The sequence below is a fragment of the Sprattus sprattus genome (assembly GCF_963457725.1).
Source record: "Sprattus sprattus genome assembly, chromosome: 6".
Taxonomy (NCBI): Eukaryota; Metazoa; Chordata; class Actinopteri; order Clupeiformes; family Clupeidae; genus Sprattus; species Sprattus sprattus.
The window spans coordinates 11,071,479-11,088,546 of record NC_137925.1 but is presented as its reverse complement, the minus strand read 5'-3'; the positions used below and the strand labels follow the sequence as shown (position 1 = coordinate 11,088,546).

Here is a 17,068-nt window from a genome sequence, read left to right as displayed (position 1 = left end):
TCAGTAAAAGAAAGTGTAATTAGTCAACAAATGGCCCATTTCCTGGAGGCTAATCATTACAGCGGTGAGAAAGGTGAGAACCTTCCAAACTGTTTATAGCTGGAATTGCGCCATGCAACGTATTGTCGTTGTAGTCATGCCAGCTGTCTCATGATAGTCTCCTGACATCGCTCTAAGCGTGGTTCGCTTTTTTTTTTTTTTTAAGTCACTGCAGACATCACTGTTGAAATCATAGCAACCAAACTAAACAACTGAAATATGCTCCACGAAAACGCCATCTCTCTGCGCACGTCATTTATTTTTAAATTGTTGTTTATTCCTAAATTGTTGTTTGGAGAGATTTTGGTGTTCGTGTGAGGATCTAGATCCGCATATGTTGGCTTAGTGGACTCAACTATTTATCGACCAATGCGATGGTGCCACAATGTGTTTTATGACATTTTGACACCTCACCCCTAAATATCACAATCTGGTTTAATTATAATTAATGAGGATTCATAATTCAGTCAGAACTGTCCCCACAAACAAAGCTATTCTTAACATTATATTTGTACGTTGCATCCGTGGTAGTTTAGCCCTAAATCCAAAGGTAGTTTAGGCCAATAAGACATTAAGTTTTTCCATCCGCAATTTGCTGAAGTAATCTATAGTTTTAGTTTTGCTTGCTGAGGGCTATGAACCAAATATTTTGATATTGCCCTGGATACCAGGCGTGCAGGCTATTTTTAGAAAGAACAATATTCATCGTGCTTATTTTAGCGTAAGGCAATTTCAAATCAACCCAATTTATCACTGGATTTAACTGACGTGTTCGTCCTAAATGATCACCAGTTAACAATAATACTGAAAAAAATTAAACTATAACGCGAGTGACAAACTGTTTCTTTTCGTCATTGGAGTAGAGACGTGAAGCGCTAAAATCCAATTGGCTCTACCAAACGTCAGTCATTTAGCGCGGATTGGCCGTCTGTTGATAAGTGCGTGCACAACTCAGAACTTTCTTCTCACAGTCACATTCGCTCCATATTCTTCCCGCAGGAAAAACGAGGACAGAGAAGGTTACAATGGCAGTGAGTCTCACTTTTATTCTTATATCCTTGTGATGTGTTTTCTAACAATAAATGCAAACTAGAATGCGTTTCGTGAACGAACTGCGAGAGTGTGCTTGCTCTGTTGCGGCCATCAAGCACAAGCAACTGCAGTGGCCGAGTGCGCATATGTTGTTGAGGGGCCTCACAGACTGATATCTGAGAACAAAATCTGTATAGTACTGTGTTTTCTGTGTTCAGTACAACGTTGAATGCAGGTTGTAGGATGAATCTGCCAGCCTTCCAGTGTAACAATCTGCAGTGACACTGAATACACCTTTTTGCTTTCAACTAATATATTTTAGCAAGCAACCAGGCTCAACCATTATATTTGGGCTCCACTGACGTTTAGACATGAGGGTATCTTTGTTGTTCTGTTTTTGTTTGTTTGTTTGCTTGTTTATTGTGAAAGGGTCTAGTGTGTTACATTTAGCTTGGAGAAGTCTTAAAATAGTCTTAAAAATTATCTCTTATGGGGTGAAATTATTCCTCCAAAGGTCGTGTTAATCAATGAGTGCACCTGAATTGTGCAGTATTTGTTGAGGGAGACTTGGGCTTGTTTTGATTTTGTATTGGTTGCGGATACAATAAATCTTGTCTGTGCTTCAAATGTAAATATATTTATTGTCTCTCTATGGTGGAAATCAGATGTATTATGAAACTTGCATATTTACTAAGCACAAACATTTCAGGTGTCATGGTCAGAATAGATCCAGAGTTTCGTTATACTGACTTACTGAGCTAAGTGAATTGTTGAAATTGTTATCTTGGTAAAAGGAAACATCTCTGCAACAATATTGGAATGAATGCGGTTACATAGCCAGCTTTATTTAAAGTTTATTGTAAGATATAGCTTGTTAGACTTAATGCAGTTAGAGTTAGACTGTAGGTCTAGTATCTAATGTAAGCACAACTTTTAATGTATAGCTAGAGAGCACGTGTATCACATTGGTTTATAGTCTGTCAAATTAGTTCTAGTTATTGGTGTTCGTTGGCATAAAAAGTTAGTCTTCTCTTATAAGCCTAGTTAGTACATCTGATTAGAGCTAGCAACCATGAATTGCAGATTAAGGGCCCCCCTATCTCAGTGTTCATTTTGGCAGCTATTTTAGATTCAGTCTGAAGACAAAAATGCATATTAGTTTTAGTCACTTTTAGTCATAGTTATCCTTCTTAGTTTCAGTCTAGTTTTCGAAAACTCATTACAATTTAGTCTAGTTTTAGGCACATTTAAAATTCCATATTATAGCCACATTAAACTCCTTCCCTTCCCTTCTCAGGCCCAGGGACCTCCTGTGTTGTGTCTACTAAGTTTGCAGTACTTAAATTGTGGATGCAATTAGTCTCCAAGATACAGATATCATGCCTACAGCTGAATTACAATTAAATCAATGTAAATAATAATTTAAGGCAATACTTGATTAACAGAATTGTCATTGAAATATATGAGAATATCACGTCTGAATTCAAATGATGTGTTGGCACAATACGACTACTATGCCTAGCTGGCCTTAGAGTTAAATCAACCACATATCCTCCATATGAAATGCTGTGAAATCTCATAACCAACAGATTTAGCTAGACGGATAGTTTTGACAGCTGAAAGTGGTTACAATGTTAACAATTGCCCAAATAGACAAGGCTAATCAAACCAGTCACATATTCATTTATGTTTTGCTTGATTAATGTTGTGCGTAGCCTGTCCTCTATAGTCCATACTGCAATGAGTGTACTAGATAGCTTGTATAACTTAGCTAGGATATGCTACCTCATAGTTAGCTAACGTTAGCTAGCTAAACGTTTACCGAGGCTAACGTGAAGCTACAATCGAAAATGATTAGCTAGCTATCCAAGCTAGCTGTCACAACCAAAACACTCGACTGCCCCTTTGAAGTCAACTTAACGTTGGCTAATATATTCTAATAACTAGTTATCATTAGGTGCGTTTCCATCCCATGTCTAAATGCGCATTATCTTTATGCGAATATTTAATCCTGGTTGGAAACGCGTGAGATGCGTATTAACTTCCCCAATGCGCATAGAAATTCGATTCGCCAGAAGGAGGTGGATTAAGTAGTTATTCGAATTTAGTTAATGCGCTTAACTTAGATGGAAACAGTTTATTCGAGCGATTCGCGTCTTTTGAGTATTTGTTTATGTTCGGAGTTGGACTATACGTCCTGTTGCAGTGAGAGACAAACGTGCTGCTGTCTGCCCCGAATGTTATGTTCCTCTACTGCTTCTCAAACTGCCAGCTAATACCACACTTCATGCAGCATATGCTGTTGTATACTATAATATATCAATGGTTGCTGTTTGTTGTTTCCCCTGAACATCATCATTACAGTTTATTGTAGGCTAACTGATTAACTTAATTTACGTGCAAACTACGTGGACATGTTATCTCCCCAGACGTACTTTTTTGTTGTTGTTGTAAATTATTGTTTTATTGTTTTGTGATCATTGATTTTATTCTATAACACCTGTGGACCTGGTGTGCGCGGTTGTTTCGGTCCGCAATCTCTTGCGCCTAGCCCAGGTATGGTAACTTAATATATGTCTTTGCTTGTACTCGGATGGCAAAGCATACTGCATATAAACATCTATGTACAGTGGTCTTGCTGACGCCGAACGTTTCGCCCACAACACGGTATTCTCCGCATGTTGCAAGTTTGTAAAGCGCAATTGCAATGGGCTCGTCGGTGGGGACAGGCTTTCTGCAGCAAATACTTTCAGGCAACACATAAGGGCCTATCCGTTTCGGCCCACAGCTGGTCAGTGAAGTGGGCCTTCGCCAAATAAAAAAAAATCCCTAGACCGTGCTTGTTTCCAGATGTACGGACTTCTGCGGGGTACGGAACTCGCTGCTATGTGAGTTTATAAAACATGTTCAAACCTTCTACGCCTTCTCTTTCTAGCAACTATTAAGGCAAACAACTCAAATGCTACAGCATTAAAAGTCCCGACGGCAGAGAGGAGGGCGTCCATACTAGCGTGCAAAAAAATCTTCCTCCAAATTAGACTAAAGACTCGGGTGAATGGAAACGGTCGCTCAATGCGCAGTTGTTCTATGCGAATCACCGTGAATGCGAATCGTTAATGCGAACGAGCTGAATGGAAACGCACCTAGTGAAGCTCAGTAAATTGAGAGGGACAGAGAGTAGAGGTTCCTTGGATTTGGCGCAGGTGTCAGTGAAGCTCAGTGAAGCACAGGTGCAAGCCAGTTTAATGAGCCTATTATGATGTCATAATGCCTCAAAGTTCTGCCATGCAAGTCTATGGAGAAAAAAGGTGATGGAAAAAGAGGAATAAAAAAGGAGTGGCAAGGAGTACCGCCACGAAAAGATATAGCAGGTTGCACCGGATCGGGCCGGACGTTTCGGTGTTTGAACGGCGTCTGTACCTCGAACGGGCGAGGCCTGATTCGATGCAAGAAAAACGGGGAGAATAAAGAAAGAAAACTTGACAACAACAATACTGTGCTTCCCTTCGGGCAAGCACACTAACTAGAAAATGCATTTCCTGAAGGAAATACCAGTGCATGAAATGTAAAAGTTAAGAAAGGAAGAAGAAAAGAAAGAAGAGTGAAAGAAGGGAAATAAGAAAGGAAAGAAGAGTGAAAGAAGGAAAGAAGAAAGGAGAGTGAAAGAAGAAAAGAAAGAAGAGTGAAAGCAGGAAAGAAGAGTGGAAGAAGGAAAGAAAAGGAAAGAAGATAGGAAAGTAGAGTTGAAGAAGGAAAGAAGAAAAGAAAGAAGAGTGAAGAAAGAAAATAATAGTGGAAGAAAGACAGAGTAAAGAAGAGTGAAAGAAGGAAAGAGGAGTGGGAGAAGGAAGAAGGAGTGGAAGAAGGACAGAAGAAAGGAAAGAAGAGTGAAGAAAGGAAAGAAGAGTGGAAGAAGGAAAGAAGAAAGGAAATTTGTTATTGTTTTTTTGTTATTCTTTTGGTAATGTTAGCGTTCATCTCTAGAGTATGCAGAGTCATATTTGTTTAAAATGTTGTAATATTACTCTACCTTCAGTCAGTCGACATACTTTTTCTTACGCTGCCTTTGCCGGTTCCATATCCTTCAGCTTGTAAACAAAATAAACGTGTAGCTACCACTGCCAAATAGGGGGTTCCAAAGCGCATTTTGAATTTACGACAGTGATTTAAAAGTGAGCTACACTCTACATCGAGAGCAAGAGCTGTTGCTGAATAGGGGCTTTTGGTTTGTGTGTCTGAATTCGGGAGCGGGAGTGGGGTGGTTGTCTTGGTCAGCATCAGCTCTGCTTGCCTAGAAATAAAAAAAAGTCACCGGTTTACAGTATTTTGCTTTGCATACTGTAGCGAACACACATTTATTTAATCACCACCGTGGCATTTGGGTATTATCTGGAATTAAAGGTCCTCAACACCACCTAGAATTTTTAGATAGTGGCCCATGTTGAATGGTTGTTCTAAGCATGTGAACAGTTTTGGAACATTTTCAAAACAAACATCATAGGTATCTTGGCATTTTTACTTAATCTTTTGACTACCCTCCAGGCTATGATGACGGTTGTTTAAGTAATCACAGAGCCTTTGTATTGCCAGAGAGAATGGAATCTGGGCGTCTGTGAAGGACTGTTGAAATCGAAGGTAAGTTGAGCTTTACGGCTGGCAGATGCATCTCTTATAAATACCCAACAGGGGGCAGTACACAGCCGTACATGTCAATGGAAAGGGGGCGCATTGAAAATTCCCACCCATACCGGAAAGCAAATGTGTAGAAATTGTGGCACCCTATCCAGTCATTTGCTGTTATGAATTCATGTTTGCAAAGTCATTTTGAATTTAGTGTCTTGCTTAATTACAGTCTCCAGTATGTGGACTGCAGGAGAGGTGCTAAAATCCACATTTATTCTATATCTGCTCAGTGAAAAGTATACAGCTTAGTGATGATAATTAGCCTGACGATGTCATACTCATAATTCTAGTCAGAATATGAGTCTGAGATCGGACAATTGGGCTGTGATTATGGGGCGTGTTTCAACGAACCAGGAAAGAAAATTCCTCTTCGCTGAATTGGATACCTAGAACCAATCAGAGCAACGTAGTATTACCATCTGACAGATTAAACTTTTACCTGATCCCGTAAGAAGGACGGCAAAAACATCTTTTCAATCGACAAATGCCTTGATCGCGTTTCTTTGTTCCTCTTTCAAAATGAATGCGCTGTCAATATCTGCTGAGATATGCCTGCTCACGTTACTTAATTAGCACTCAAGGCTAGAAGCTACCATTAGTTTCAATGATTTTTTTGGCCAACACGTTAGCATAACCGATCAATAATGGTCTAGAGTGCTTTAGTTAGGACCTAAAATCCTCGGCAACACTCGTTTTGCGTATACACAACTAACCGAGTCAATGTAGACATAAAAAAGTCGTGTAGATAGCTTAAATCATATAAAATATGTCCCACTAAGCTCCCGAGACGGCGCCATCTTTGTTCGATGTATATTCCGTTATATTCTATCTATATCTGTCCATCAACGTATAAAGCCCGCCCTTACAATTTGATTGGTTTAGATTGCTTTCTCAACCTTTTTGAAACGTTAAATCTCTCCCAACTAACTCGATTCCAGACTGAATCTCCCAGACCAAAAATTTTGTGGGCGGAGTTCAGGCTGGTATCCAGGCTAGATGATAATACCACAGCGGTAGCAATAAGTGATTTGGGGAGTTCTAGGGCGTTAATTATGAAGCCGTCTACATTTCCACCCCCTCTTCATACCGAGGCTTCTCTCAGCCTAAGTTATGTCTTATATATTGGCTTGTGCTTATGAAAAAAAGTGTTTTGATGTTCAAATCCGAAAAATAGAGCGCAGGTGTGGAAGAAACAATGCTTTAAATGACCAAAGAGTGTGTGAGACATAGAAAGAGAAGGAGAGAGAGAGGGGGGGGGACTGAAAGAGAAGAAGAGAGAGTGACTGAAAGAGAGGCACAGAGAGCTTACATGATTATGTGTTTAGTTCTGTAAAAATCTTTTATAAACTGATGTATTTTTTTTTGATATTCAAGAAATTATAGAACTTTAGCCTATCATTAAAAAATCTCAGACATATAATTCGCCGCTACTTTGAGGTGAGATGGAGAGTAATTTATTTTATTTTTTAAAGATCCCAATTTTGGAAACCGCCATGCTTAACCGGTGCTGGTTGATGTGGGAGTGATGTGAGGCCAAGCTGAGATATGAATCATTGCTATTTTTTTGGCACATAATCTCTGTCAGGCACTGTTAAGCAGACAAGATATATCTGAAAATAACACGTACGTCAAGTTTTGAACATTATAGATCAGTGCGATTTCTTCTATTTTAAACCCCTACCTGGTCCTTTTCCCTGTTCCCAGCAACCGGTCACTCTTTTTATCAGTTAAAACATAAAACATGCCCCCTAACAGACACAGATGAATTTGCTTGAATTACTGATCTCGAAAACCTCCTTCTTGAAGGCACACAGCAGTAATTGCCACATGAATGTCCAGAGGCCCTGCTTATAGCTGCCTATTTCTAAGGTTCTAAGCCTCCCTCTGGCTTTTTTTGCCAAATGAGGTGCGTTTTAAGGAGATCAGCTTCGCTCCTTCCATTACTGGTGCTTCCATAACTATGCACTCGACAGACGGATAGTCAGTGTTAACTTGTTTCTGCGTTCAATTAGGTTCAATTCGTTTTCTTGAGCCTGCTGTGTGAACTTTTTTTATACTTAAACACTAACATATTGTAGCATCCTAAGGGGTGTAGCTTGCTTCCTAGTGTGTAATAGTTCACACCATAATGCTTCGCGAGTGTGCTTGTGTTTAATACTGTGCCTAATATTCTGAAATGGTCCCCTTTGGGTCTAATGTTGGTGTGCATAACTGTTATCATTCTGTGCCCTTGCTGTGTTATTTGATGCCTGTTTAGCCCTGTTGTGCTGGTTAGCGCATCTGTCCACCATTACCCAGAAAAATGACCTGGTCAATTAAATAATTAAAAAATGTAAATATATTTATTGAAAGTGATCGACAAATCAGTGGGCTGTTTGCCTGTAATTCACCAACAGACTGCCAGCTTTTCCCCCAGTGGGCCAACAGTGGTCCAGTGGTCTATTGCTATCAGGTTGGTGTGTAAGTCATGTCCATCAATAAGACCTGCCTTCTCTATCCAACTAGGTGTGTATGTCGTGTGGGCCCTTGTGTTTTTATGAGTGATGTTGTATGTATATATAGGTGTATATATATATGTATAACTTTTGATTGAATGTTGGGAGTGACTTTGTTGGCTATCTGCCCTGTGACAACGGGGATAATATGGGTAACTTTGTATTATGAACGGTACCATACCCAGCACAGGGTCAGTGGTTTCTTCTGCCCTGTGTTTTTTTTACACTTGCATGTCAGTTTTGTCAGGTTTTCTTATTCTTATTGTTTCGGTCGGGAGGAGCCCTGACCGATCGGACATTCTTTTTCTGGTGTCTGTGTGCCTGCCTGCCTGCCTGCCTGCCTGCCTGCCTGCCTGCCTGCCTGCCTGCCTAGACAGGTGTTAGGTTTGGGGGCGGGCCAGATAAGGGTGACTGGTAGAGGCTTGGTGGTCCTCATGTGCACGGGGGAAGACTGAAGTGCTGTGTGCTATTAGTGTGTAGCCTATTTGTGGTATGGAGTACCTATACCTTATTCTAGTGTGTGGGTTCAACTTTGATGCCAGTGTGCTTTTTTCTGTGTGCCCTTTCAACCTATTTATAAAGACTGCAGCCTTACCGGGTGACCACTAGTGGCATGTGGCCCTCTGCCAAACCTGATTGGGAACCCATGGGAGGTTTATGAACTGTAATACAACAAAAACTCCTGTCTCTGTTGTGGTGTGTCCTGGGATTCCTGGCTTAAAGTGGGTTTGCTTGTCAAGCTAGGCGACATGTGGGCACTGTCTGCCTTGTGTGGTGCATGGAACACTGATGATACACGGACGATGTACAAGGCATGGGACCTGCCTTTAAACATAAGGTCTTTGTGTCTGCCTCGCTGACTACTGTTTTGTGGTTTAAAATAAACGACAGAACACTGCAGGAGTCCATACACCAAAGGGGGTCCGACCGTTGAACAGCATATGTAACCCACTGATTTTGCGACCTTGTGAGCAAATTGAAGCCTACTCGGCATGCATGAAAAAGGAACTCCAATGTTGATTCGTAAAGGCAAATCCGTCTCGGTGTGTTGAAACATGGAAGTAAACGGCATGAAGTGAATAACTCGCTGAGCATTAAAAGATTTCTGCTTACTGAAGTCAGTAGATTGTCACAATTCCAAAAACCGTATTCAGACATTTACAAAATGGGTGTGATGTTGGAAATCTGTTAATCACATTGACTCACAGGCTGTCACAATACTCTGATGCTGTTTAAGTTCATTTAATTAGCAGGAGACTGCATCAGACTCATGTATCGCATTACAAGGGCACACAGGGGAAACAGAAGCCCTGTTACACCCTTTAATTAGAAATTATATGGCGACATCAGTCTATTATGTGTCTTGATATTCCAATATTTTCTGAATATGAGGGGAAAGTGGCTATTGTGTGTGTCTTCTGTTGGTTTCATCTGTGCTATAATTGGTTTTGGATGAGTAATAACGACTCCTTGTTTTCCTGAAACACATGTTTTAGGGCATTCATTAAAACCGGTGGTGTGAATTGAAAAGCACAACGAAATGAATGCTACCTTAATTAAATCACGTCCTGGTGGGAGAGAAAACATTAAAGCTCAACTCAATTATCAGTGTCTCAGGCTGGAAATATCAGGAGGATACCACGGAAACGGAAATAAATGACGAGGGGGGGGGGGGGGGAGGGGAATCAGCTTCTGTAACGAGAGTCCAAAAATAATGAGACAGGTTTTTTTTCATGTTGTGCTTCTTTCTCTGGCTATATGTGTAAGGATATGAGGACTATCTCTCCTCCAAGCTCACCAGCATTAGAGTAAGTGAGTTGTGCTCTTCAGACTTCTCCATGAGGGTAGGACAGCTGATTCAGTCTCATGTGTCTGTTCAGTTCAGGAGAGCTACTGGGCCTGACTTGGATAGGCTGTGCATCTTATCCTTTCAGCATGTTCACCTATGGGGTCAACCCATCCCATTATGTAGAAAAATGTTTCCAAACCAGGGGCGGCTTGTCCATAAGGGCGATTGGGGCGACGCACTGCTTCAAGGAAATTCTACCCCTTCGGATTCTACCCCTAGACCACTCGTCTGATCTGCCTCTGAATGTCATTGTCGAAATCAGGTTACAGTCAGGCACCGGTCAGGCAAAATTCGTGCTTCAAATGGCCCCGCCCATTCTGGTCTATTTGGGCTGAAATGGAAATTGCCCCAGACCTCTCCCATTGACTCCAATGTTAAATTTTTTTTTTTTTCACCAAACAGGGCTTTTGGGATTTGTGTTTAGAGTTAAGAGAGACCGAGGCATGCTTTGAAAAAATAAGTTTTAGCAATCGAGAAAAACTGTAATCAACTCACAACAAATAGATACAAGTGTCCTGCTTACAGTTTTTCTCAATTGCTAAAACACTAAAACCCATTGGCTGAACAAAGTTCTCAGTTGCCTGAACTCATTTAGCTAATTGTGCAGTCTGTTGTCAATACCTTAAACTATTTCACATGGCAAAACACAATTTGCAGATCTCACTTAAACTTTTCAGCAAAACTCTAAACGCATTCTGCACTCTAATTCACTTGTCATTCATACTGGTAAACACAAGTGGCAACAATATAAAATACAAAGAGAAAACACATGTCATTGATTGAACACAACCACTCAAAATTGGCTTCACTTGTATCAAATGATGTGACACAACTAATAAAAGCCAGTTTAGAGAGCAAACAGGTTGTTGAAGGTGGTGAGGAGAAAGTCTGAGAATGGATAGAAGAAACAATGTGAGAGGACGAGGACGAGTGTATGCGAGGTGGCCGACGAGGAGAAAGAGGAGTAGTAGTGTAGGTATACTGTAGTAGGCCTACAGTGCATTGTAGGCTGTATAATGTACAATACTGTAAACAAGTTGTATGGCCCTGAGGAAGATTATCTTGAGGCGAAGCTCTGGGTGAGTGGAGCTCAAGCTCTGTCTCACAATGATGGCCATCATTGTTTAAGAATAAAACCTGAAACATGACTGACAAACCCACGACTGAGTCTACCAATATATGGTATAAAATTAGATACCATCAACGTTTCTCCATGTGCGGAATGCTGGGGTGTCGTGACTGAGGTGGACTCTAATGGGTCCTTCTCTCTCTCTCTCTCTCTCTCTGTCTGTCACTCTCTCACTCTCTCTCTTTCTTTCACACACACACCTATTCAGGTCTTTTCAAACTACCCTCAGGTCCTAGAAAATGGAAAAGGTTTGTGTGTGTGTGTGTGTGTGTGTGTGTGTGTGTGTGTGTGTGTGTGTGTGTGTGTGTGTGTGTGTGTGTGTGTGTGTGTGTATGTGTGTGTATGGGTTGTAGGTATGTCATGGAAATGGAAGAATGGTTGAAGTTGTGTGTTGGTCCACTCAGGGGTCCTTTGGATTGCTTTGTCCCTTTCCAGGTCTTAATACTGACACTGCAGGAGCCTCATATAAAAGATATCATTATCCAGATCAAACAGAGGAAATTGGATTTTTAAGATCAAGGCGTAATTGGTCCTGTGCCGAAAGGGCAGTGATGAGGAATTCAGAAATAATGAATAATTGTGTGTGGAAGTGTGTGCCTTCAAAGCCCTTCAAAGCCCTACTGAATGTTTTTTGTCAATGTTAATTTACAGCCGGGGCAGCTTGTACATAAGGGTGATTGGGGCGACGCACTGCCTACAGGAAAAGGAGATTTTTTTTTTTCTGTCGGATTCTACCACTAGACCCACTGATCCATGGACATATACTGTATATATCTATGGTCTGGTCTGCCTCTGAATGTCATTGTCCTATCAGGTTACAGCCAGGCAAAAGTCGTCCTTGAAATGGCCCCGCCCCTTCCGGGCAATTTGAGACGAAATGAGAATAGCCCCAGACCTCTCATTGACTCCCATGTTAAATCCATTTTTTTCACAAAACAGGGCTCTCAATGCATTCTGCATGGTTTCCGGGAGGGCTCGCCTCTCCATGCTTTCGTCATAAGTAATGGACGTGAAAACGTATAAGAACGTCATACAGCTTCGACCAAAAAATAAATAAAAAAAGAGCAAGGCATATTCTGATCATCATAAGCAATGAGGTAAAACTAAACTGTGTACAAGGCCAATGACAAAATACAGACTGCAGACAACATTCTCTCCGCAAGTGGAAAATAACTGGGAATACTATAACATGCTGTACCGTACCATACATACTGTTTCAGGTCAGTGCCTCCCTGTGTAGAAATACAGCAATGGGTCTTAAGTGAATGACTGACAGGTACCAAGCTGGGGTGCTAATGGGAAACATCTTGCATGGCTTGGAGTAAAAAATCAAGGTGAAAGATTAACTGAGGACCACAAACAGCTAGTGCTGAATGCCCAGCGAATGCAATAATCCGACCGGCACTTGCTTCATCTCTAAAACACAAATTCAAATGAGCGTCTCAAATCTAATTAATGAAGTAATTAAGTCCAAGAATGAAAGGTGTTTCATGTCTGTTCTATTTTGATGTAAAAGCAGTATATTGTTTAGTTAGAGAGTTGCATAATGAGGTACAACATTGTCTTACTCTTTCTACTTCTTGTTGTTCTTCTCTTCCATATTACATATTTCTTCTTGTTTTACGGTTTAAAGGTTTATGTCCCATCAGGAGCTGGCATTTCTGTGTTAGTATCCCAATACGCTTGCATTTAGACGATCTAGGCCTTGGTGGCTGAAGACCACCTTTATGACAGTTGCCAATAACTGTTTTTCAAGGCTGGTTCTTATTCTGCGATGACATATTGAGCCTCAGAGACCGGTTCCTCTGCAGTAATGTGCTTCTGAACCTACAGATAGAGGAGCGTTTGATGAAAGGACGCATCACAAAACAGAAGTGGCCTTCGGTCTCTGAAAACTAGATTTCTTTGGTCACACAAAATGTCTCTCAACATGAGCCAATTATATAGCCTTTCTATGCACCGTTATAAAACTCCAGCATATTTTCCTCAATGCTTTTTAAGCTGAATGGTCAATAGTGCCATGTTCAACCGTGGTCATAGTAATGTGTAAATTCCACCAAGAAGACTAATCTATGTCATTCAGTCACTCATTGTTCCCAGGTAACCTCTTGTTTCCTCGTGTTTGCTGTTTCTGTCTTCCTCTCTGTCATCTCCTGATTGGTCGGGCTGTCCTATTGGCCAATTGAATTCAATTGAAATTGAAACATTTACATTTAGTCATTTAGTCATTTAGTCATTTAGCAGACGCTTTATCCAAAGCGACTGATTTATACACATTTTACATTTACTGTACACTGATGGCACACATCAGGAGTTCAGTGTCTTGCTCAAGGACACTTCGATGGGGAATCGCAACCTTCTGATTACTGAACGACTTCACTACCTCTTGCACCACTGTCGTCGCCTCTAAACAGTCCTTTTAAGATTAAATTCTTACCCACTTCCCTAGTTTTTTATGTCATAGATTCAAATATTTTGAGGGCACTCAATTACCATTAGTCAAGACATGACGCTGTTAAATGTGGGGACTCTCTGTCCTGACATATTAACGTCTAGCATGATCTTACACGATCTAATCCTCATGACATGTTTATGACAAAGTTATGTCAGTCTTATGATGGTGTTGCCATTCTCAACTACTCTGTCAATATAGGTAGTAGGAGCAACTATTTTATCAGTAGAATCTAAATAGATGTATCTCCTTCCAATGCAGCCCCCATCCAAGTGGTCCACTCTCAGTCCACCTCCCTGCCATGGCTGCTTATCCAACAGTGAAGTGAGGGAATTGACTAAAAGTGAGCATGAATACCTATCTGAATCAAACACCAACTGTAAGCAGCAGGGTTGTGCAGTTGCTCTACCCTGGCAAAAAGGGGCAACACATTCTTTTTTGTCACAGCCGCTGCCACGCCCCCGTCATCTGAACACACATCTTGCCAATATCATTTTAAACTCTCAGTAACCGCCGCTGCCACGCCCCTGTCATCTGATCGCATATTTTGCCAATATCATTTTAAACTCTCACTAACCGCCGCTGCAATCGCAAATTTAGCCAATATCATTTTAAACTCTCATTAACCGTTGCTGCCACGCCCCCGTCCCCTGATCGCAAATATATATATATTTCCTTCGGAGGGGCAACTTCAATTGAGGAGGGCAAATGGGCAGTTGCCCTAGCAACCTTAGCCCACTCCTGTGAACGTCCCTGGTTAGCAGCATCTGTTTGAACAAAAGATTTATTCATTCATTGACTACCATTAGGTAATGTGAATAGTTTGCAGCAGTGTTTGGCCGAGTTAGTGAGGTCAGAGAAAAAGCAAGCTTGCCCTTCACAACAGGACTGTGGCCTTTTCATAATGGCGATGAGTGTTCGGCCTCTGCTTTGTTCTGCTTCGCTTTATCGCACTCTCTCTCGCCGCATTGTCGAGCCATCCACCCACTTACCTGCATTTCTACACTTTCACTATAATCACACTCTCACACAAAACTTATACTTTCTCTCACTCCCTTCATCCTTCTGCTCAGCTTTTGGTTTCTTAGCAACGTGACTCAGTGTCTCAGGGACAGATGAGATTCTGTGGCAGGGGACTGTGTGTGCTGACTGCATATGTACTCTGTGTCTGTGATCACTAACAGAGATAAAGCATCCCGAGGACACCTTCAAACAGGGACGGACTGGCCATCGGGCATACCGGGCGTTTGCCCGCTGGGCCGGGGTGCAATATGGGCCGATGGTCCCGAATTTTATTTTTTAATTTTTTTCCCCATATAATGGTCTGACCGGCTGGCCCACGAAATTAGTTCATCAGCGGCCCTACTGACACTGGGCTGGCCCAATCACATCCCCTGGGCTGACCCAACACAAACCCCTTTCGATTTGGACCTGCCTACATAATGCATTAGGACGGTAAACAGCGTGGCCCATGGCCTTGACATGCTTGACACGCGCACGCTAGTCTGCGGCCCATTGGCCGTCTTCTTGAGTGACTAGGGTCTCGTCCAATCATAACCTTTAGCTAAACTTTGCCATCAGTTCCCGTGGATGACAGTGCTGGTGGCTACAGCCAGGGAGATACGATACAACGACCTACGGTAAGCTTACTGATCATGAATTAAAACGTCTCTAAAATATGTTTGACTTAGAACCTATGTTCTATGGCCAAGTTCGTTTGCATAGCTAAATACAAGACAAGTCTGTAGCTGTTGCTAGCCCTCAGCCTACTGTACTCTGAAACAGCCAGCCGTTAGCCTACACTCTATGTTGTGTGTTTGAGTGGTGCGCGGTGCCATGTCAATTGTTCCGAAACCCCAGTATTCCCAAACCCTGGTATTCCGAAAATATGCCAATTTGTCCAGATACCGAATTATGATAGCCCGTTATACGCTCCAGTTTTCCCGTCCCCCCCGAAGTTCAGGGGCGTAATTCAAACGTTAATGCCACCTCATCAAGCGCGTTTCCTACAGGAGGAAATAGACTCCCTTCTAGAAAAGGGAGCAATACAGCCTGTCCTCTCGGAGACGAGAACAGGGGGTTCTTCAGTCGCTATTTCCATGGAAAATATCGACCGATCTTATACCTCCGTATTCTGAACAAAGCTTTAAAGTGTATGATGTGTATTGCATTTAGATTAATTAAGACCACCACCTTAACACACAAACTCTTGTTGAACTCATACAGTAGTAGGTTCAGTGACGTGCGGTGAGACAGCTGTCTTCTGGAGCTTCTGCGAGCCCGTGAATCAATGTTTCGTTGGAATCATGATGTAACGTTGTTGTAGCGGGAATACAGCAATGCTATTTGTATTTTCTAATTGGCAGGTCATATGTATGATTCTAGACTTCGCTAAGCACTGAAGCGACTGAAACGGTGAATTTTGATCACATTCAGCGAAGTTAACAGGTAAAACGGGAGAAAAATAGGGCGTCTTTAGGCCGTCCTGCCTAAAAGTAGGGCGTCCCGTTTCTTCTTATTTTTTAGTAGACTATAGGGCAGACGCCCTGCTAGCTATAAGCCTGGTTGGTGTAGACATTCGAGATTAAAAAGGTGTGTTATCGAATTTAGTGGGCCGGTCTGGTTCAAAATGCCCGGGCCGATTTTTTGTCCCAGTCCGCCCCTGCCTTCAAATATACGAAACATTTATTCAGGAATTCATCGAAACAGTCTTACATCTTTTTGGGGTTGTGTATGAGGGCCCCTCTTAATTTGGACAGAGACACTCTTTTCTTTTAAGCTGTTCATGTGTGATCATTGATCCCCTCATGAACCCTCAAAACACATTTTCTGTGTAATCGGGGTCTATGAAGAAACTTTAGTGCTGTCATGGTGATGGATATCTGTCTTCGTAGAGTAGAAACAAACATTAACAGAATGATTTGTTTGGTCTCGGCTTTGCCGGCAGTGTGCTCATGTCACATTCTTGTCATATTGCCAGGAGTAGCATGCCTCTCACTGCCTTGAAAATGTTTGGACCCCGTAGCCAAGTAAACAGGTTTCTTGAGATTTAAATCTTCAATTAAATATTAAACTATCTGTTATCTGTTTGGATTACAAGGGTTTTCCTAAACATATTCCTCAAACATTTCACCATCTGTGGCAGTCTTCTCCACAAACAATTTAGGATTGTGACGAGCAGGGGAGAAATTACGTAAAGCAAATGTACCCTTTGAGGCTCAAAATAAAAAGCTTGTTTTTCCTCCACAGCAGCGATTGTGTGTTCCCAACCGCTTGAAAGCTGAGGACATCTGAATGGAGTTGTGAGTGGAGTGGGTTAGGAGGCTTTTTGATCTGAGGTGAGAGGCATCTTTGGCCACACAAATGAAGTGGGCTTGTGCTCTCTCATA

General features: G+C 41.7%; 1 protein-coding gene across 1 annotated transcript in view; it reads left to right on the top strand.

Moving 5' to 3' along the window:
- Positions 1-1,003: 1,003 nt before the first annotated feature.
- Positions 1,004-17,068, top strand: part of LOC308367159 (beta-galactoside-binding lectin-like) — a 65,082-nt gene continuing 49,017 nt past the window's right edge. The window contains exon 1 of the mRNA XM_080840974.1: positions 1,004-1,070. Coding sequence (XP_080697100.1) covers positions 1,065-1,070 — 6 coding nt within the window. The 5' untranslated portion in view covers positions 1,004-1,064. The remainder of the gene's footprint in view (positions 1,071-17,068) is intronic.